The 24,432-nt window shown below is 41.1% G+C and overlaps 1 protein-coding gene across 1 annotated transcript in view; it reads right to left on the reverse strand.

Annotated features, from left to right (window-relative positions):
* Positions 1–24,432, reverse strand: part of deptor (DEP domain containing MTOR-interacting protein) — a 100,234-nt gene that overhangs the window by 19,481 nt on the left and 56,321 nt on the right. The window contains exons 6-9 of the mRNA XM_061953474.1: positions 21,962–22,144; positions 19,159–19,296; positions 11,743–11,813; positions 11,364–11,468 (exon numbers count right to left, since the gene is read on the reverse strand). Coding sequence (XP_061809458.1) covers positions 11,364–11,468; positions 11,743–11,813; positions 19,159–19,296; positions 21,962–22,144 — 497 coding nt within the window. The remainder of the gene's footprint in view (positions 1–11,363; positions 11,469–11,742; positions 11,814–19,158; positions 19,297–21,961; positions 22,145–24,432) is intronic.

A 24,432-nucleotide genomic window follows, 5' to 3' on the forward strand; every position in this document is an offset into this window, starting at 1 on the left:
TCAAATATGGTGAGTTTTGAAGCATGTTAAGGGGGTCAAATTACAGCTCAAAGAGGCGGCGGAATAATAATAATAAAACCTTACAATTACAATAGGGTCCTCTGTCCCAAAGGGACATTGCGGTCCCTAATTACAGTTGCAAGTCTAAGACGTTAGATGGCGTTGTTTATGGTGAGTTTCTTTTATAGAGCCCTAAAAAGTGTTAATACCGTAAATATTGTACTTATTACGCACCAGCTGTTTGATTGTAATGTGCAGCTTAGTTCTGGTATTCATTAACAAATTTGAAGGTGTTGAAATCGCCATGTAAAATTGCTAATGCTAATTAGCAGCATGCCAATAGCAAAGCCAAAGTATTTCAGCATTTTTAGAAAAGTGGGGCCTTACTTTTCCTACACTAGAGTGTTTTTGAGTCAATTACTTTGTTGGCATTGAAAATTGCAATATTACTTCGAGATAATTTGGCTGAGTCCGTTCTCAGTGCTGCTGGAGTGATCGCCAAGTGCCGAAGTTGGCAACCAGGCGCAATCCAGGTACCGTAATATGTCAATAGTGGATTTTGCATGAATCGGTACACGGGCCAAGGTGGTGACCCCAGAGAGCAGCAGTGAGGAGTTTGACATTTTGACTGGGGTAATGCAGGCCCAGCCCCGTCCTCTTTGTCATAGTCCTACTCTACGCACTCAGAAAGGCCATCAATGGGCGAGAGCAGGATCTTGGCCTTACTCTTACACCAAGGAGGTAGGGCTGGACAATTCATCAAAATTTTTATTTCCATTTCGATTAAGGCTTCTCACGATCATGAAAATATAATAATAAAAAAAAAACCGAATAGTCGGCAGCGCAATGTGTATGCAAATTCCAGAGCTTGTTGCAGTGGAACAAATGAGGAGCAAATGAGTGAAAAAAAAGCAAGTCTACTAGGAGTTTAGGATCTTACCATAGCTGCTACTTATTATTTGATACATACCGAGTATGCATAATCAATAATCACTAAACTCAATAAAAATATAAGGCTTCCAAAGACATGCACCTGGGGATAAGTTGATTGGCAACACTAAATTGGCCCTAGTGTGTGGATGTGAGTGTGAATGTTGTCTGTCTATCCGTGTTGGCCCTGCGATGAGGTGGCGACTTGTCCAGGGTGTACCCCGCCTTCCGCCCGATTGTAGCTGAGATAGGCTCCAGCGACCCCCGCGACCCCAAAGGGAATAAGCGGTAGAAAATGGATGGATGGATGGGCTTATGATTTCTGCGTTGACGTTACGTCAAGCTGAGAACAGCAGCACACTTTCCCCCCTTCACAATAATAGCGTGGTGCGCAACATCCGGTCTGACTGAGCTAACAAATAAAAGGTTTCAAAAAAGTACCTTACACAAGCACAAAAAACGTAAAGCACTTATTGATACATCCATCCCATCCATTTTCTACCACTTGTCCCTTTTGGGTTCGGGGGGGTCGCTGGTACATTTACACAATTATTATGCTTTGACCTAAAATACTGGTCAAAATTTGTCCAAATAAGTATTGCACCCAATACATTTGAGAGACATTGCATTTAATAACAAACATTTTATAAAAGTGTATTTATAAGAGAAAAAGCACACACTCCATGATGATAAAATAAGTGTTCAAGATAAATTTTTTTACTAAAAACAAATACAATTAAAATTGTATATTGCTATTGTTATTTAAATGTAATGTTGTTACTATTATTTTACTACTTGTGGTTTATCCATCCATCCATCTTCTTCCGCTTATCCGAGGTCGGGTCGCGGGGGCAGCAGCCTAAGCAGGGAAGCCCAGACTTCCCTCTCCCCAGGCACTTCGTCCAGCTCTTCCTGTGGGACCCCGAGGCATTCCCAGGCCAGCCGGGAGACATAGTCTTCCCAACGTGTCCTGGGTCTTCCCCGCGGCCTCCTACCGGTCGGACGTGCCCTAAACACCTCCCTAGGGAGGCGTTCGGGTGGCATCCTGACCAGATGCCCGAACCACCTCATCTGGCTCCTCTCGATGTGGAGGAGCAGCGGCTTTACTTTGAGCTCCTCCCGGATGGCAGAGCTTCTCACCCTATCTCTAAGGGAGAGCCCCGCCACCCGGCGGAGGAAACTCATTTCGGCAGCTTGTACCCGTGATCTTGTCCTTTCGGTCATAACCCAAAGCTCATGACCATAGGTGAGGATGGGAACATAGATCGACCGGTAAATTGAGAGCTTTGCCTTCCGGCTCAGCTCCTTCTTCACCACAACGGATCGATACAGCATCCGCATTACTGAAGACGCCGCACCGATCCGCCTGTCGATCTCACGATCCACTCTTCCCTCACTCGTGAACAAGACTCCTAGGTACTTGAACTCCTCCACTTGGGGCAAGATCTCCTCCCCAACCCGGAGATGGCACTCCACCCTTTTCCGGGCGAGAATCATGGACTCGGACTTGGAGGTGCTGATTCTCATCCCAGTCGCTTCACACTCAGCTGCGAACCGATCCAGTGAGAGCTGAAGATCCTGGCCAGATGAAGCCATCAGGACCACATCATCTGCAAAAAGCAGAGACCTAATCCTGTAGCCAACAAACCGGATCCCCTCAACGCCTTGACTGCGCCTAGAAATTCTGTCCATAAAAGTTATGAACAGAATCGGTGACAAAGGGCAGCCTTGGCGGAGTCCAACCCTCACTGGAAACGTGTCCGACTTACTACCGGCAATGCGGACCAAGCTCTGGCACTGATCATACAGGGAGCGGACTGCCACAATCAGACAGCTCGATTCCCCGTACTCTCTGAGCACTCCCCACAGGACTTCCCGAGGGACACGGTCGAATGCCTTCTCCAAGTCCACAAAACACATGTAGACTGGTTGGGCAAACTCCCATGCACCCTCAAGGACCCTGCCGAGAGTATAGAGCTGGTCCACAGTTCCACGACCAGGACGAAAACCACACTGTTCCTCCTGAATCCGAGGTTCGACTATCCGGCGTAGCCTCCTCTCCAGTACACCTGAATAGACCTTACCGGGAAGGCTGAGGAGTGTGATCCCACGATAGTTAGAACACACCCTACGGTTCCCCTTCTTAAAGAGAGGAACCACCACCCCGGTCTGCCAATCCAGTGGTACCGCCCCCGATGTCCACGCGATGCTGCAGAGTCTTGTCAACCAAGACAGCCCCACAGCATCCAGAGCCTTAAGGAACTCCGGGCGGATCTCATCTACCCCCGGGGCCTTGCCACCGAGGAGCTTTTTAACTACCTCAGCAACCTCAGCCCCAGAAATAGGAGAGCCCACCACAGACTCCCCAGGCACTGCTTCCTCATAGGAAGACGTGTTGGTGGGATTGAGGAGGTCTTCGAAGTATTCCCTCCACCGATCCACAACATCCGCAGTCGAGGTCAGCAGAACACCATCCTCGCCATACACGGTGTTGATAGTGCACTGCTTCCCCTTCCTGAGGCGGCGGATGGTGGTCCAGAATTTCTTCGAAGCCGTCCGGAAGTCGTTTTCCATGGCCTCACCGAACTCCTCCCATGTCCGAGTTTTTGCCTCTGCGACCGCTGAAGCTGCACACCGCTTGGCCTGTCGGTACTTGTCCGCTGCCTCAGGAGTCCCATGAGCCAAAAGAACCCGATAGGACTCCTTCTTCAGTTTGACGGCATCCCTCACCGCCGGTGTCCACCAACGGGTTCTAGGATTACCGCCACGACAAGCACCAACTACCTTGCGGCCACAACTCCAATCAGCCGCCTCGACAATAGAGGCGCGGAACATGGTCCATTCGGACTCAATGTCCAGCACCTCCCTCGTGACATGTTCAAAGTTCTTCCGGAGGTGGGAATTGAAACTCTCTCTGACAGGAGACTCTGCCAGACGTTCCCAGCAAACCCTCACAATGCGTTTGGGCCTGCCAGGTCTGTCCGGCATCCTCCCCCACCATCGCAGCCAACTCACCACCAGGTGGTGATCGGTAGAAAGCTCCTCCCCTCTCTTCACCCGAGTGTCCAAAACATGAGGCCGCAAATCCGATGACACAACTACAAAGTCGATCATGGAACTGCGGCCTAGGGTGTCCTGGTGCCAAGTGCACATATGGACACCCTTATGTTTGAACATGGTGTTCGTTATGGACAATCTGTGACGGGCACAAAAGTCCAATAACATAACACCGCTCGGGTTCAGATCCGGGCAGCCATTCTTCCCAATCACGCCTCTCCAGGTTTCACTGTCGCTGCCAACATGAGCATTGAAGTCCCCCAGTAGAACGAGGGAATCACCCGGGGGAGCACTCTCAAGTACTCCCTCGAGTGAATCCAAAAAGGGTGGGTACTCTGAGCTGCGGTTTGGCGCGTAAGCGCAAACCACAGTCAGGACCCGTTCCCCCACCCGAAGGCGGAGGGAAGCTACCCTCTCGTCCACCGGGTTGAACTCCAACGTACAGGCTCTGAGCCGGGGGGAAACAAGAATTGCCACCCCAGCCTGTCGCCTCTCACTGCCGGCAACGCCAGAGTGGAAGAGAGTCCGTCCCCTCTCGAGAGAACTGGTTCCAGAGCCCTTGCTGTGCGTCGAAGTGAGTCCGACTATATCTAGCCGGAACTTCTCCACCTCGCGCACTAGCTCAGGCTCCTTCCCCCCCAGCGAGGTGACGTTCCACGTCCCAAGAGCTAGCTTCTGTAGCCGAGGATCGGACCGCCAAGTGCCCTGCCCTCGGCTACCGCCCAGCTCACATCGCACCCGACCTCTATGACCCCTGCTATGGGTGGTGAGCCCATTGGAGGGGGGACCCACGTTGCCTCTTCGGGCTGTGCCCGGCCGGGCCCCATGGGGACAGGCCCGGACACCAGGCGCTCGCCATCGTGCCCCACCTCCGGGCCTGGCTCCAGAGGGGGGCCCCGGTGACCCGCGTCCGGGCAAGGGAAATCTGGGTTCCTTGCTTGTTTTCTTCATAGAGGTCTTCGAGCTGCTCTTTGTCTGATCCCTCACCTAGGACCAGTTTGTCTTGGGAGACCCTACCAGGGGGCATAAAGCCCCCGGACAACATAGCTCCTAGGATCATTGGGACACGCAAACTCCTCTACCACGTTAAGGTGGCAGCTCAGAGAGGAGCACTTGTGGTTTATTCGTTACTAATTTTTTAAAATTAGTAACGAATACTTGTGGTTTATTCGTTACTAATTTATATCCTTTTTTTTTTAACTACCGGTACATTGAGTTTTGGTGGTCCAATAAATACTTTTCAAATGAACAAATTAATAGTGATTACTATTGATGTCCGATAATATCGGCCTGCCGATATTATTGGCCGATAAATGCGTTAAAATGTAATATCGGAAATTATCGGTATCGGTTTTTTTATTATCGGTATCGTTTTTTTTTTTGGTTTTTTTTATTAAATCAACATAAAAAACACAAGATACACTTACAATTAGTGCACCAACCCAAAAAACCTCCCTCCCCCATTTACACTCATTCACACTAAAGGGTTGTTTCTTTCTGTTATTAATATTCTGGTTCCTACATTATATATCAATATATATCAATACAGTCTGCAAGGGATACAGTCCGTAAGCACACATGATTGTGTGTGCTGCTGGTCCACTAATAGTACTAACCTTTAACACTTAATTTTACTCATTTTCATTCATTACTAGTTTCTTTGTAACTGTTTTTATATTGTTTTACTTTCTTTTATATTCAAGAAAAGGTTTTAAATTTATTTATCTTATAATTTTTTTTAAAAAGTACCTTATCTTCACCATACCTGGTTGTCCAAATTAGGCAGAATAATGTGTTAATGCCACGACTGTATATATCTGTTGATATCGGTATCGGTTGATATCGGTATCGGTAATTAAAGAGTTGGTCAATATCGGAATATCGGATATCGGCAAATAGCCATTTTCGGACATCCCTCGTGATTACGATATCAATTAAAATAATCGTGATTATTATTTTGCTACAACCGTCCAGCCCTACAAGGTCAAAAAGACACCCTGCAGTAGTCCTGACTGACCTCGACTGCGCAGACAACATCTGCCTGCTCTCCGACCACCTGGAAAAAGCACAAGAGCTCTAGTGGAGTCAGGTGTGCCAAGGTCGGCCTTTCGGCTGAATGCCAACAAAACCGAGGTGGTCACCTATAACATTTAAGCGTAACATCCACCTCTCGCAACAACAGGAGGCACTGCTCTGAGGGAAGTCAATGACTTCAAGTACCTGTGCTCATGGGTTAACTCAGTACTTCTCAAACAGGGGGGGGTCGTGGTGTGATGCCAAGGGAGTGGCGTGTGATCTCGGGGACCATGCTTTTTTTGCTGTACCAAAATATGATGAAGTGTACGTAGCACTTTGCTTCACTGTAACCACGGTGGGGGACGAGGAAAGACCGCTGTGTTGTTTCCTTTAAAGGCCTACTGAAACCCACTACTACCAACCACGCAGTCTGATAGTTTATATATCAATGATGAAATCTTAACATTGCAACACATGCCAATACGGCCGGGTTAGCTTACTAAAGTGCAATTTTAAATTTTGCGCGAAATATCCTGCTGAAAACGTCTCGGTATGATGACGTCTGCGCGTGACGTCACGGATTGTAGAGGACATTTTGGGACAGCATGGTGGCCAGTTATTAAGTCGTCTGTTTTCATCGCAAAATTCCACAGTATTCTGGACATCTGTGTTGGTGAATCTTTTGCAATTTGTTCAATGAACAATGGAGACAGCAAAGAAGAAAGCTGTAGGTGGGAAGCGGTGTATTGCGGCTGACTGCAGCAACACAAACACAGCCGGTGTTTCATTGTTTACATTCCCGAAAGATGACAGTCAAGCTTTACCATTGGCCTGTGGAGAACTGGGAGAACAGAGACTCTTACCAATAGGACTTTGAGTTGGATACGCAGACACGGTACCGTGAGTACGCATGCAGCTGCGGCTTCCAAACATTTGATCGCTTGCCCAAACGTGCGTGCCGCTATGTGCATGTCACGTACGTAACTTTGGGGAAATATATGTGCTGTATGAACTTTGGGGAGGTGAACGGTACTTTGGGCTGTGGGATTGAGTGTGTTGTGCAGGTGTTTGAGTTGTATTGGCGGGTTATATGGACGGGAGGGGGGAGGTGTTTGTTATGCGGGATTAATTTGTGGCGTTGTGGCTAATAGAGTATATACTGTATATGTCTTGTGTTTATTTACTGTTTTAGTCATTCCCACCCGCCTCTCACAGCATCTTCCCTATCTGAATCGCTCCCACTGCCCTCTAGTCCTTCACTCTCACTTTCCTCATCCACAAATCTTTCATCCTCGCTCAAATTAATGGGGAAATCGTCGCTTTCTCGGTCCGAATCGCTCTCGCTGCTGGTGGCCATGATTATAATATGTGCGGATGTGAGGAGCTCCACAACCTGTGACGTCACGCGCATATCGTCTGCTACTTCCGGTACAGACAAGGCTTATTTATCAGCGACCAAAAGTTGCAAACTTTATCGTCGATGTTCTCTACTAAATCCTTTCAGCAAAAATATGGCAATATCGCGAAATAATCAAGTATGACACATAGAATGGACCTGCTATCCCCGTTTAAATAAGAAAATCGCATTTCAGTAGGCCTTTAAGATTAATAAGCTTACATTGTTATGCAGAGGAATAGTTATAATCATTTTATAGACAAATTATACGATTTATAGTCACGGTGGAGAGTGGGGGGTGCGAAAAATGTTATTCTCCATAGGGGGGGCGAACCAAAAAATATTTGAGAAGAACTGGGTTAACTCGACAGAACAAGAACTGAAAGTGAGGAAGGCACTTGTATGGAGGGCCCTGAACGGGTAGAAACTGTCCTCCTTTATGGCAGTGAATGCTGGACCCTGAAGCCAATGCTGCAGAAGGCTCCAGACGTGTGCTACACCAACATGTTACGTGGAGTTGTCACCCACGACGAACTGTGTGCTGGAATATTCAGGGTGGGCGAGAAAATATCAGCCAGGAGGATGAGACTAGCAGGACACTGCCATAGACACCAGGAGCTGCCAGCCAGCACACTGGTGCTGTGGGAACCAACACATGGGCATCGGTCACGAGGACGTCCCACAGAAACATTTGTGGATGTACTCAAGAAAGATGCCGAAGCGCAAAGCACCAATGAGCCGGCTGGGTGTGTGGAGAACCGTGATGGCTGGAAACGACGATGGAAAGACGACCTAGAGAGAGAGTTGTCCTGTAGGGCCGGCGGGATTAGGTCAGGGCAAAATAAGAACTGGTTTGGTACCCATCATTAATAGTCCAAGAAGTCATCGCTTGTGTTTTTCGGGATGGAAACGAACATGCGTTGAATAGGAGGAGCAAAATGGCTGCGTGAGCAAAAACATCCAAATTATGGAAACGTTTTACCCTAAACACGTCAATATTGTCTACTGACATGCAGGTCACCTGCTGTGCGTAGGGCCACACGATCCATGGGGCCCCGTTTTGCATGAAGGAGCCTGTCAAATGTTAATTAATGCATGACACCGCACTTTATATTCAATTTTTTACCGCAAACATGCTCGCTGTCTATCTGTGTTGGCCCTGTGTTGAGGTGGCGACTTGTCCAGGGTGTACCCCGCCTTCCGCCCGACTGCAGCTGAGATAGGCTTCAGCTCCCCCCCCCAGAGTCCGAAGGCACAAGCGGTAGAAAACGGATGGATGGATGGATGCTCCTGCCCCCTTCCCGCTCCGTCACTGGCAAATTTCCCAAGGTATTCTTACTGTCCCCTACAGTACACAGTGTTGGTTCTGGTCTTGTAAGACAAACATACTGGGTTCAATACCCGGTTGGAGTTGAGTCAGGAAGGTCTGCTAACATAATAATTTAATTGGTGTTCATTTGTTATTTTGTACTAAAAACATTTGAAAAACAATTACTGTCAGAATAATTGTATCTAAGTTATCACAAAACTTTGTGTTGCCATGAATTCCCCGCGAGAAGACAAAAGCTGTCTTTGAACCTACCAAGAAGAAGGCTGGTAAAACTCTACTGTGTAGGATGGGAAGCAACATGAAGGTGTTCTGTTTCTTTGATGTATTGTAATCCACAGTAAGATTTTGTTTTGACCCGAGAATTACAAAGCCGAGAGAAAGCAGGATCTGCCCAAGTTCCAGGCACCTCTTCTTTGAATTGTTTTACGACCTCTTCTTTGAACTCTTTTACGACCTTTTCTTTGAACCGACCTTTTCTTTGATCTGTTTCGTAATCAAAGGCGATGGCTGTTTACGACCCCTGTCCCTTTAGAAACAGCTGTTGCCATGTAATCAGGGAAAGTCCAAATAAAAGAGGAGGCGTACAATCTTTCGGCAGAGCGTAGTGACACTGCACAAGGGTACAGATGTACGCGTTTCTCCTCACTGAGCCAAATTTAATTCTGTCTCTGTTTGATTCCTTGCTTCTTGTCTTGTTTAATAGATGTCATCAGTCTTTGAACCTGACAATTACTTTCCCATTAAGCCCTGTGATGAGGTGGCGACTTGTCCAGGGTGTACCCCACCCACCATCGAAGTGCAGCTGAGATAGGCTCCTGCGCCCCCGTGATCCCGAGAGGGACAAGCGGTAGAAAATGGATGGATGGACTTTCCTATTAATTTGTTTTAGTACAAAACATGAACAAAAATGTAATTCAAGTTTAAACAAGTATGAAAATGGTTAAAATACGGGGCAAGGGGAGATACATTTTGCTCAGAGCCTCAATTAGACAGCGGTTGTCCTGATTATGACAATGAGGCCAAAACATTACAAGATTATATTATTTATTTAAAAAAAAAAAAATCAAAAATCAATGTTTATTTATTTGTTTTATCTTTCCTGTCCAACCACTCAGGCAAATCATATTATTGAGGTAGAGGCCCATATCTACTGTAGAAAAAAGAAGTCTGGGATACTTCTTTTGTTGCCTTATTTGTATTTGGCTTTATTAAATGTTTGGGTAGAATTTAATTTAACAAAACCGGTTTTCTTTTAAGTAATAAAAACATTTATCAGAGCTGTTTATCTATTTTGTGGAGGAATGTAGTTATCATAGAACCGGCACCTATTATATAGTATTGATTTTGAATCCAAAATCGATTCTGAATCAAATCGTTACCCCTGTCATGTCTGTGTAATCATGTTTTGTTTTAGTCATGTTTTGTTTAGTTTAGTTATTGGACTCTTTAGTTTCTGGCTTTTCACTCCCTTGTCTTGTTTCCATGGTTACCCATTAGTTTCACCTGTTCCACGTTTGGACTCATTGTGCACTCTTGTTTGTCACCATAGCAACCCATTAGTTTTCACCTGCCCTCACGACTCACGCACCTGTCTTTAATCATGTCACTATTATTTAAGCTTCCAGTTGCCAGGCTGTCTGTCTGGCGACATCATACCCCTGTCACACTCTGTTTACCTCTGCGCACTTCATGCCATGTCCAAGTAAGTTTTTGTTTATTAATGCCACAGTTAGTGTTTTTGTTTCATTGTTCATAGTTTCTGCCTTTGTGCAAGTTTTGTGTTTATAGCCAAGTTTTGTACCTCCACTGTGAGCGCCTTTTGTTTGTTTCTTTTTTTGAGTGTTAAAATTAAATATGTCTTCACCTTCACGCCATGTCTGGTCCAAATCATTTGCACCACGGGAGAACAAACCACGCCATAGTCCAAGTCCTGACAACCCCTAAGAATCGAATCGAATATATGGTGCCCAAAGATTCACAGTCCTAATAATGATGTAAACTGCATCTTACGTAAGACACGTGCTAATGATAACAATTTAACTAAGCTTAGCTACTAACATTAGCCATCATTTAATGTATAGTTTATCTTTAGAACAACATGATTGCAAATTGTTAGTTTCTTCTCTGGGATTGTTTTGTATGTTTGCACCTGAGGACAGATGAGCAATTTTTAGTCAATAGTAATAATAGTAGTTATGAAAAGAAAAATAAGTTATAGGGCTTTTAGGTGACCCGTTAATCTCAGCAAGACAGTACACTTTATCAGTGCCTATGACCTGTGACACACATTTCCACTGTGATTAAATATGACCGTTAACACAGCAGCCAAAGCAGAAGTGATCATTTTTACTGTCTGCTTCCTCTTTTTTTGGGCAAAACGTTTATTTAGTTGCATTTTGTTAACCAGGATGACAAAATCAACAGAAGCTCAAAGAATCATGTTTTTAACTGCACAATGCAGCATCCTGAAGGAGTGACAGTTACAACTATTTGAACAGACTTTTGGACTTTAGTTTCAGTGAATGATGTGGCTCTGAATGTCTCCACTGCATTCCCAGCATTTCTTGCTGCTGCCCCGCTGACATACTGCAACTCCATGCCAGCTGTGGCAGCACAGACCTGAGCGCTCCTTACCTTCATGCCTGCAGCCGCTGCAGGTCCCCCGGGGTCCACGGCCTGGATGTGACAGGGTTTGCTACCTCGCACGACGAATCCCCAGCCCACAGCGTCGCCTACGATCTGTGGAAGGCCAACAAAGGTTCCCATGATAGCGCCTCACAAAGCATCACATCGCACATATTGTACGGTAATATGCATCACACGTGCACATATTGGCATGGACTGTAAGTGCTACACTACTTTACTTGTGTTTGACCAGAGTGACTCGTGGCTTGTGTGTGCACGACTCTATTTACCATTGCCCAAAAGAGTCTCATGTGTTCACAAGGGTATGTGACCGTGTTTTACAACTCCCTGCAGGTGTGTGTGTGGTAATGTGTGTGTGCTGTCCTACTGTAAAGGTCTTCTTCAGAAAAGGCCCTCCGGGCGTCTGAAGCTCCTCTGGACTCACTTGCCTCTTCAGAACTGTCCAAACACAAAATGGTATTAATGGATAACTTGACAAGGAGCGCGCGCGCGCGCGCGCTCGCACGCACGCACGCACGCACGCACGCACGCACGCACGCACGCACGCACGCACGCACGCACGCACGCACGCACGCACGCACGCACGCACGCACGCACGCACGCACGCACGCACGCACGCACGCACGCACGCACGCACGCACGCACGCACACACACACACACACACACACACACACACACACACACACACACACACACACATTCTTGTATTCGTTACCTTCTTGAGACACCCGAAAAATGCCTACCTCTTTAGGACCACCCTTTGTAGACATATAAAGATTTGTATTTACAACATTAATAATATATACGTACTATGCAAATATAAAAAAGCTTGTTGTGAAAAATGCGGTGGAACTTCACAAGAAAAAGGTCACAATTTCACAAGAAAAACTTAGAATTTTGACAGTATTACAATAAAAGTCATAAGTTTACTCAACGCGAGTCAAAATCTAACAAGAAAAACTGAACATTTGTGCAATATTTGGATAAAAGTTGGAATTTTACTCAATAACAGTCGCAATTTTACAAGAAAAGTTTAACATTTTGACAATTTTATGAAAAAAGTCGTAATTTTACTTGGCAAAATTATGACAAAAGTCATAATTTTACTCAAAAAATGTCACTATTTTACAAGGACAACTAAAAAATTGGCAATATTGTGATACATGTCAGAATTTTATATGACAAATGTCACAATTTTGCAAAAAAAGTAAGAATTTTACATTACATTTCAAATTCTTACACACACTTGTTAATAAATATGTTGGCCAGAGGGGGAGCACTTTAAATTTTTACACACACTTGTTATTTCATATGTTCACCAGAGGAGGAGCACTTTTAAAACCGACACACAGTCAATTTGAAAAATCCCTCCTTTTTGGGACCACCCTAATTTAGATAGATTTCACCACCAGAGGTGCAAATGAGACATTCCCTATTAGATGCAATGGTTTTCCTTATTGGGACCATGATTTATGTCCTAACTTGTTCACCGGTCCTCATATGGAAGGTACTTTTCCTTGTTGATGTCTCAAGAAGGGGAGAAATACGAGAACACACACACACACACACACACACACACACACACACACACACACACACACACACACACACACACACACACACACACATTCTTGTATTTGTTACCTTCTTGAGACCTCCGAAAAATGCCTACCTCTTTAGGACCACTCTTTCTAGATATATAAAGATTTGTATTTACAACATTAATAATATATACATACTATGCAAATATAAAAAAGCTTGTTGTGAAAAATGCGTTGGAACTTCACAAGAAAAAGGTCACAATTTTACAAGAAAAACTTAGAATTTTGGCAGTATTACAATAAAAGTCGTAATTTTACTCAACGCAAGTCAAAATTTTACAAGAAAAACTGAACATTTGTGCAATATTAGGATAAAAGTTGGAATTTTACTCAATAACAGTCGCAATTTTACAAGAAAAGTTTAACATTTTGACAATTTTATGAAAAGAGTCGTAAGTTTACTCTACAAAACTCACAATTTTATAAGAAAACTTAAAAATGTTGGCAATATTATAATAATAGTCGGAATTTTACTTGGCAAAATTATGACAAAAGTCATAATTTTACTCAAAAAATGTCACTATTTTACAAGGACAACTAAAAAATTGGCAATAAATGTCACCATTTTGCAAAAAAAAGTAAGAATTTTACATTACATTTCAAATTCTTAAACACACTTGTTAATACATATGTTGGCCAGAGGGGGAGCACTTCAAATGTTTTACACACACTTGTTATTTCATATGTTGACCAGAAGGGGAGCACTTTTAAAACCGACACACAGTCAATTTGAAAAATCCCTCCTTTTTGGGACCACCCTAATTTAGATAGATTTCACCACCAGAGGTGAAAATGAGACATTCTCTATTAGATGCAATGGTTTTCCTTATTGGGACCATGATTTATGTCCTAACTTGTTCACCGGTCCTCATATGGAAGGCACTTTTCCTTGTTGATGTCTCAAGAAGGGGAGAAATACAAGAACACACACACACACACACACGCACACGCACACGCACACACACAGTATCATTACTTGTGCACATGTATGTTGCAACTTCCCCTAACAGTGGCAAAAACGTGACTGCTAAACAAAGCACTCGTGCTCTCATGCGTTCAAATATCTTTTTAGACATACAAAACAAATGACACACACACCATGAATATCCATAAAACACAGTATTATTGTTATTAAAGGGTGCCTTTGTGCTTAATCAAACCCTTTTGTACTATAAATTGACCTCATTTACTTAGAATGCTCCGTCACATGAGATATTTAACAATTTACTTTTGATTTGTATAGTTAATTTGCACCAGGTATCCAAAAAATGTTAAGGGGGCGGACCAGTAAGACTCCACAAATACCCCAATACTTTTGTCCAATGTGACCATGAACATTTTTTAAAATATTTTTATATGGGTGAATGTTACGGATGTTAAAAAAAATCGATACATCACATCTGTTGCTAAAAATACAGTTTTAGTGTATCTTATTAATTGACATACTTTTCCACTTATTGAAAGTTAAAGGTTAGGGATGTGAATCTTACAACAACTCACGATTCAATTCAATTCGATTCAGAATTGTTTCTCGATTCAAACCGCTTCTTGCAATATTATTATTATCATTATTTGGTATAAATTATTATAATAGAACCTTTTTAAAACCGGTTACATGTTACAAAAGTCCTCTTGATGACATATGCCGTAAGCGTGGAGATGGCCTAAAAACATTTTTCTAAAAACCGATTCTTAAAATATATATATATATATTTTTTTTTTTAAACAGTTTTGAATTTTTGATATGGAATCAGAATAAAATAAGGATCGCATCGCGATTCGAAAGTGAATCAATTTTTTTCAGCCCCCCTATTAAAGGTGTTAAAATGCATCTTAAAACAATGCCAGAGTAGTTAGTATTGTTTTCATGATGGTAACATCAAGACTAGGGATGATGTTTGATAAGAAATTATCAAGTTCGAGCCCATTATCGAATCCTCTTATCGAACCAATTCCTTATCGCTTCCCTTATCGAATCCAAATAGGTTGTTGTATATGGAAAAAAACACAATATTTGGTTTAACAAAAGCTCACTTTTATTTTATAAGAAAAAAATAAAATAAAATAAATAAATAAATATTGACTGTTACCCCCCTAAAAAAATTAAATAAATAAATATTGACTGTTGTTACCCAAAGTATATTAATTGGGATTTTTCAGAAAAACAAATATATACAGTAACACAAAAACAACCTGTCTCTGTGATCACTATAGGTGTATAAATAATAATATAGTGTTAAATAAAATCAGTCCCTTGGGCACAAAACTGAAAATAATACAGCTCTCCAAAAAGTGCACTTCTGCTGCTATTGGAACATACTAACTACACACACTATGACACTAAGAACGCCACAGTCATCAATCAACAACTCTTCTTCCAAAAAATTAGCATGTCTGCTTTTTAGCTCAGTCATTAGACTGAGCTACGTCATTTCCTGTGATGTCCCATAGGGCATTTCCTGTGAGACGGGATTTGTTCCCATGGATTCGAATAAAGAACCAACTCTTTTTCTTTACTATAGTGGCCTCGATAACGGGATTTGAGTCCATAGAGTCGAATCTTTTCTTATCAAACGGTTCTTTTCTTATCGAACAACCGGGAGAACCAGTTTCGAACATCATCCCTAATCAAGACCCTGGAACGGACTATTTTCTTTGATATCATTTTGGATGCGGATGGATGTTTTCTTAATCCAAACCAATTACACACGGCACTACTTTAATCTGCACTATAATGTTTTTAAACATTCTCTCTTATTCTTTGATTGCATTTTTCACATTTCAACCAGCTAACTCCCACTAATGTGAACATACAATGACCACATTATGTATTCTGCAAACGTGCACCTCTTCTGTTTTGATCATTTAATGGACGGCAACAACAACAAATGTAGGAATGTAAAACCTGCTCACGTCTTGCGGACGTTTGTAGGACCAAAGTGATATGAATGTGAAACAATATACGATGAGACACGTCAAACACCATTTAGGATTGTAATGAATATGAATTGTGATTTGGATTGGAATAACTGTACAGTGTGGTCAATTATTCAATTGTCATTTTAATGCAAAAGTCTAGAGATTTATCACCAGCCACTTTATTACGTACACACTAATGAAATAAAACCGATGACATCATCGCTTAATCTACACAAGACGCAAGTCATTTTTTAAATAATCTTAAAAAAAAAAAAAAAGATCATCCGCAAATGGCCACACTTTGGTCAGTTTGACGAATATTCCGACAGTCGCAGAATAAAAGAATCTGGCAGGACTTCGCCCTTTAAAAAGGGGAAGGCCGACCAGGTCACAACTGATTTATGTGTTTGTCTTCTTACTGTAGCTAGTCATAACTCCCGCTAGTGTGGACGAGGTCTGCACGCTTTCACGCCTCACCTTTCACAACGGAGGTAATGCAGACTCTTCGGGCTTGTGGAGGTGAGCTGCATGTTCGGATATGCACTACGGCTACAAATACTTTGCTTTTTTTGACCGCTTGCATTTGACTACCAAGTAAATGCATGACCCCAAAAAATGGTCTTGTATCTCACCCTTAAAGGGTAACTGCACTTTTTTGGGAATTTTGCCTCTCACTCACAATATCTACGTTTGACAAAAACACAAACTGTATGTCTTTCTTTTTTACGATGTAATTTGTAATACATTGCAAGTACACGCTTGCAAATCAAAAAATCTATTTACATGTCATAACCTGAATATTAATCAAGTATCAGTGATATTGTTATTATAAGCGCTAATAGAGACAAACTATTTTTAGCGGTGCCGTGATCACAGAGCGTTATTAGTATAATAATCTTATGCAGCTATTGACAAACTGAGTCAATAAACTGCTGCATTGCCTCTGAGTTGGAGAAAGTTAATTCCAGATTATAAATCATGCCTCTCACCTGAATAGTAGAAGGATGTGGCCATAAAACAAGAAGTTAGTCAACTTTGACATCCAACTAATACCTGGAGATGGCGAGTAAAACACGAAAAAGCGCTCACCTTTGTTTTTAAACCTGCGTGAGGATTATTATTTATTTTTTATCCAAACCGGAAGATATATACATCCCATCAATCGGCATCCCAGCGAGAGCAGACACTGTACAGTAAGTGATTGTTTTATTATCTTCATAGTTGGTATTTCTTGTTTAACATTTAGCAATATTGCTACTTGCTGAATCTGCTTAGCACTCAGCTTCTGAAACTTGTAGCTCACCCTCTGTTAATCTAGGCTCAAAAATATGGGATTCTGGATCATTTGTCCTAAAATAGTCTTTGTTGTTTTTCATGAAGTCTGCCATGAAAAGTAATACCGTATTTTTCGGACTATAAGTCGCAGTTTTTTTTCATAGTTTGGCCGGGGGTGCGACTTATACTCAGGAGCGACTTATGTGTGAAATTATTAACACATTACCGTAAAATATCAAATAATATTATTTAGCTCATTCACGTAAGAGACTAGACGTATAAGATTTCATGGGATTTAGCGATTAGGAGTGACAGATTGTTTGGTAAACGTATAGCATGTTCTATATGTTATAGTTATTTGAATGACTCTTACCATATGTTACGTTAACATACCAGGCACATTCTCTGTTGGTTATTTATGCGTCATATAACGTACACTTATTCAGCCTGTTGTTCACTATTCTTTATTTATTTTAAATTGCCTTTCAAATGTCTATTCTTGGTGTTGGCTTTTATCAAATAAATTTCCCCCAAAAATGAGACTTATACTCCAGTGTGACTTATATATGTTTTTTTCCTTCTTCATTATGCATTTTTGGCAGGTGCGACTTATACTCCGGAGCGATTTATACTCCGAAAAATACGGTAGTTGTTGTTGTTGAAGGAAATTATGGGTTGTTGGGATGGGTTTGTGAAATGAATATGCCATCGTATGCTTACAATGAGCAAATGTTATTATGAATGTGCCTGCTACTACATTACATATATACTTACAGCATTAATATAAAAACTTGATAAAGGTTCTCAATTGCTCTGTTTATTGTTGTTCTTAATGTTGCTGGGACGGGTTTGGTTTTGGAATTGGATTGCATTGTTGTGGTGTTGTTGTGTATTGTTTTGTTGTTTGATTAATAAATTCATAATTAAAAAAAAAATAAAAATAAATAAAAAAATAATAATCTGTATAATAAAATGGCTGTAATGTAAAAAAATAAAAATAATAATAAAAAATAACAAAAAATAACGGTTTTTGGATGTTTTTTTTAGAGCGCTTTATAGGCAAAATAGAGCAAATTCCATTTCTTCCATTGTTAGCTGACTTTTGCTCATGTTTATTTACGACTTAAAATGTATAAAAAAAGAAAAACATGTGTGCTTGTCTCACATTAGGATTGTGAACAATAAACAAAAATACAAAATAAGTACAATTCCTCTTTAATACGTATTGCATGGAAATTCTGTACGTCTCTGTAGCAAACTGAAGGCCCGGTAGCGAAATATCAGATTGCAAATCCATTTATTGTTACACCCCTAGTCACTAAGTTGTCTTCTTATTCTCTGGCAGACCAGGTGCATTTAAACAACAACAATAACAAATAAATGAATGTATAGGAAACACTGTACAGAGTGAATCAGATAGATGGTGACTTATACTATCAAAGAGGCAGTAACTCAAAGACATGTTTATTACTGGAGCTGTACAACCGCACCGCATAATACCGGAAGGTGCAATTTGTGATTAAGCTTTTGTGTTGGACCCTTTTAGATTGCCCAGGTGTACCTAATAAAACGGCCAGTGTATTTTACAGCTCTAGTGTGTGGGCTTGTTATCTTCTAAATTGTGCTATTTGTAAATATGTGTGGAGGGCGGGACATTCTTTAAGTGTGTGTGCTGGGGGGGTCTTTCCTGTCCATTGTTTCTGTAAGTGTGAATATACGTAGTTTGGGGCTTTTGTGACTACAAAAGAGACTTGAAACACTTGAAACACAAACACACAGGGACAATGCTTCCACACGATTTCCTGCTCATCTCCACATGATTCCTGTTACATCATTAGAGCTAAATGTTTTCATATCGCCTTAAGTGTACACTAAGTGCTTTCATTATTGAGGTTAGTCGCATGAGACCTCTGCAAGCTCTCGAAGGAGGACACGTGATGGAGACCATTGTTGCTGTTAGTGGGAGTGGGAGTGCATCTTTGCTCACCAGACTTGGGGTTGCAGAGGACGGGCGGGCTGCTGCTGAGTGTTGGGCTGCTGCTGTAGTACCCGCTGCTGCCACAGCTGCTGCTCATGCTACTGCGCCGCACGCCAACCACCACCTTGATCTCTTTGGTCGGACTCACTGTTGACATCAGAACCAAAAAAAAAAACTTTCAACCTAAATTTGAATGAAAAACATGTAGGCTAAATTGGAGTCCTATGCAGTATTTGATTTTAAGGCCCACTACACTCTATTACAAAAAAAATACCATTACCATTATGTAAATCTAATTAGGGACCGCAATGTCCCTTTGGGACAGAGGACCCTATTGTAATTGTAAGGTTTTATTATTATTACTCCGCCGCCTCTTTGAGCTGTAATTTGACCCCCTTAACATGCTTCAAAACTCACCATATTTGACACACACATCAGGACTGGCAAAAATTGCCATCTAATAAAAAAAAAACAACCCAAAACTCAAAATTGCGCTCTAGCGCCCCCTCGGAAAAAACACAGACAAAACTGCTTGTAACTTCCGTTAGGAATGTCGTAGAGACATGAAACAAAAATCTCTATGTAGATTGACTTAGACCTAGATTTCATACATTGACATCCTTCAGCAAAAATCAATAGGAAGTTGGCAATTCCCCCTTCAAAACAAACGTTTTGTAAAAACAGTCACTTTTGCCTCCTTGAGCTGTAATTTGACCCCCTTAACATGCTACAAAAGTCACCAAACTGGACACACATATCAGGACTGTCAAAAATTGTGATCTAATAAAAAAACCAACCCCAAAACTCAAAGTTGCGCTCTAGCGCCCCCTAGGAAGAAAACACAGACACATCTGCTCCTAGGTAGAAAACTCAGACAAAACTGCCTGTAACTTCCAGTAGGAATGTCTTAGAGACATGAAATGAAAACCTCTATGTAGGTGTCACTTAGACCTACATTTCATATATTGACAACCCCCAGCAAAAGTCAACGGGAAGTTTGCAATTCCCCCTTCAGAACAAAAGTTTTGTAAAAACCGGTCACCTTTTTTTCAAACATTATCTCCTCTGACCGCGTTTGTTGTGTTGGCTTCAAACTAGCACAGGAGAGAGATTGAACCCTTCTGATTAAAAGTTGACCAAAGAGTTTTAATTACTGCTCCGGTTTGGATTTTATGTGCCGTCAAAGTCGGTCCCGTCCATCGCTGCTTGCAGCTTTAATTTGAATTCAATTTGATGCATATTTTGTACTAAAACAACTTAATGGGAAATAAATTGTGCAATAAGTTATGTTTTTAATGCAAAAAAACTATTTTAACATAATGAAATGTTCCATATGTTCCTTCCTGGTATAACTTAGACCGGGATTCGATCCCCTCTATGTGAAATTGCCAGCCCAGCACTAACACCATGCACCACAGAGACAATGTTAGCAGTTAAAATGTCATATGAAGCACTCGTAATGACTGATATACACAAGCTATGGAGAGAACAGTAAAAAATGCATTTAGATTAGATAATAATGAGTCAAATCTTGAAATATGGGAATCATTATATGAATGTTTTATCAATGAAATGAACATAAAATAGGAAAAAAAATCACATTATAAAAAAGCAATGCAAATGTAAGTCACTGTAAATAGTATTGTTTTCTTCATTAATAGCTGTGATGATAGATAATAATAATGATACTCATTGTTCTGTTATTTTAATTCATTTAGTTTGTTGTTGTTTAATGTTTTAATTGATATTATTCATATTATTATCATTATTATTGATACTTCCATCCATCCACTTTCTACTGCTTGTCCCTCTTGGGGTACTGTTGCTATTAATTTTTGGTTTTCCTTTTTTTTAGTATAGTATTTAATGAGTACCGGTATGGGCAGCACGGTGGAACAGGGGTTAGTGCATCTGCCTCACAATACGAAGGTCTTGAGTAGTCTTGGGTTCAATCCTGGGCTCGGGATCTTTCTGTGTGGAGTTTGCATGTCCTCCCCGTGACTGTGTGGGTTCCCTCCGGGTACTCCGGCTTCCTCCCACTTCCAAAGACATGCACCTGGGGATAGGTTGATTGGCAACACTAAATTGGCCCTAGTGTGTGAATGTGAGTGTGAATGTTGTCTGTCTATCTGTGTTGGCCCTGCGATGGGTTTCCCTGCTTGTCAGGGGATTTTATAAAATTATATAAAGAGCGGAATATATGTTAGGTCGCAGGTTTCCCTGCTCATCAGGGGATTTTATATTATTATATAAAATCCCTTGACGAGCAGGGAAACCTGCGAAACAGGCTTGTCGGGATGATATAGCCTCTGTGTTTTTTCCCAACCTAACGTATATTCCGGATAAACCACAGAAACCTTGACTAATACATTAATATATATATATATATATATATATATATATATATATATATATATATATATATATATATATATATATATATATATATATACATATATACATATATATATATGACATGATCATATAATATTAAATTTTAAAAGATATGCATTTTTTTCTGTCAAGATTAACAAGTGCATTTAGTTAAAAAAATGAAGTATTTTATTGACCCTTAAGTTTGAAACCTGTGATCTACAGTTATTATCCACTTGTGTTTTGTAGTGTATAAGAAAATCCAGATGATGTCCAGTGGAATACGTTGTGGTTGCCTACAACCATGACTTGGTGATAGTGTTTCACTGTTCATAAGTGACAAGACTGGTTGGATTGACACTGCCAGAGAGGTTAAAGGTTTGAAACTATATTTATTATTGTGATTGATGACGTGTTGTGCGTACGACGACAAGACTACCTGAGAGAAAGCTGGTGTTGCCTCCGTCCGAGTTTTGTTTGCGGAGACAGAAGGGGCTGTCGTGACTCTCGGGAATGCCGCGGCCTCGCTCATGGAGAAGCTCCATCAGCCGCCGCCTCCTCCGAAAGTTCATCCTGAACTGGAAGAGGAGTGGACCGTCCACAAAGTGATGCTGGTTGGTGACTGGTAGAAAAAAGGGGAGGATTTTTTACCAAAGAGGGGTAAGAGTTCAAAGAATGTCAGATGATTGGTGACTAAAGACCTCATTATCCGCCCACAGAAATATGAAGCGTCATTCACAAAACCACAAAGTCTCTGGGAATTCATCCACAAGAGCATTAGTTCGGTCAGAGAGGCGTTCTAGTTCAGTTCAGTCAAATGGGGTTCAGGTCAGTACATCAGACATGTTTTTGTCACGTGGGGGTCGCATATTGATGCGGGATCGTTCCTTCCGTGCAACACGGACACTCCGGACAAAAACGTGAGGGTAAGAAATGATTTAATTATATAAATTATAGGCAAACAGAAAAACAAGCAAAAGAAAAGCGTGCCGAACGCACGGGAAGCTAAGGCTAAACTTAGCACAGGACTCAGAAACATGAAAACAAACCAACGTGATGTAGCTTACCGCAAACAAGGAGCACAGGACGAGTGAACAGAAAGGCAGGCTTAAATAGTGTCAGTGATGAAAAACAGGTGCGCGTCGAGAACACAAGCGGCAGGTGAAAATAATAAGTAATCATGGTGATGAAACAAACTCACAGGTGCACAAGCAATAACTAAAGGAGTCCAAAACTAACCAAACATAACTAAACAAAACATGATCCGACCACGGATCATGACAGAGCCCCCCCCCCCTTAAATAACTAAAGGAGTCCAAAACTAACCAAACATAACTAAACAAAACATGATCCGACCACGGATCATGACAGTTTTAAGCACATTAATCACTAAGTTGAAGTGGATTCATTTCATCATGATTAAACGCTCTCTTTGCCAACAAGTGCCTTCAATAAAAGGTAAACATGTAATATGTACGGTACATGTATTCTTTCTTACTGTCATGACGTGGACCGTGGGATGGTTTGTTTTCCCGGAATGCAAAGGAATTGGATCGGACATGGGATGAAGGTAAATACATAATTTAATTTTACACTAACAAAAGAACAAACAAAAGGTGCGCACAAGGCGCAGAACAAACGTGGCTATGAAAACAATACTGACACATGGACAGAAACTATGGACATAAAACAAAACTCGCTAACTGTGACATGGAAAAACAAAACTTACTTTGCATGGCATGAAGCATAAACTATGGTAGCAAGCGTAGCATGGGTAACAGAGTTAGTAGACGTAACAGAGGTAATGTCGCCAGACAGACTAACTGAAAAGGACAGGCTTAAATACTAGTGACATGATTGATGACAGGTGTGTGAGTCCGAACGTGAAAACAGGTGCAACTAATGGGTTGACATGGTAACAAAGCAAGGGAGTGAAAACAGGAACTAAAAAGAGTCCAAAAACCAAACAGAACATAACTTAAACAAAACGTGATCACAGACATGACACTTACTGCTATATATAAGAAGGTGTTTCCAAAACACATACTTTATATATGTACTATCAGAAAGTTTTGCTTTGGCCTTTTTTCTAAAACCAAGTTTTGAAATATGAAGAGTTAAATGGGACAAAACTGGTATTTAAGTATTTAAATAATTACTTATTGTGTCATTAATAAATTATAATTGGAATTAAATGTTAAATGTTGTTAATCTATGTATTCCAAATGTACAATTCATTATTTAAACATTTCGTTATGTATTTTACTGTTTAATTATTATTCATTTAACTAATTATTAAGTTAATTTTTTTCATTATTTCATGATTTATTTAATCATTTCATGAACATGTGTGTCAGCACTTCATGGATCTACTCCTAACACCTAATTGGTTACCAAAGAAGCAGAGGAGTACTGGTCAATAAATAAATATGAGTATCACCTCTGTAGCAGCCATGTTTTCAAAAACCTCCAAAGTTCCAGGCTTCAGACCAAGGCAATCATAGGACTAGATTTGTGTTAGCTCTGCCCACTGACTTTAATGGCTGAGTTTGACAGATGAAAACAAAAATCATGAAACGCTGGCACACAGGTCCATGATATAATCAAATAAGTAATTCAATCATGATATAATTAATTAAATCATGGAATAATGAATGAAATCATGCAATAAAATCAATAATTAACTAATGAAATTGATCAATTTAAATAATTAAATCTATGTTTAGATTAAATAAATTAATTACACATAACACATTTGTGTATTTAATTTACAATAATAATTTATAAATGACACATTTAAGTAATTATTAAAACATTTATTCATCTAACTTTTTCCCATTTGACCTCCATATTGGAAAAAGCGTTTATATTCGGGTCAATACAGTATACAGCACGGCCTGTCTAATAAAC

Source organism: Nerophis lumbriciformis, linkage group LG04 (genome assembly GCF_033978685.3).
Source record: "Nerophis lumbriciformis linkage group LG04, RoL_Nlum_v2.1, whole genome shotgun sequence".
Taxonomy (NCBI): Eukaryota; Metazoa; Chordata; class Actinopteri; order Syngnathiformes; family Syngnathidae; genus Nerophis; species Nerophis lumbriciformis.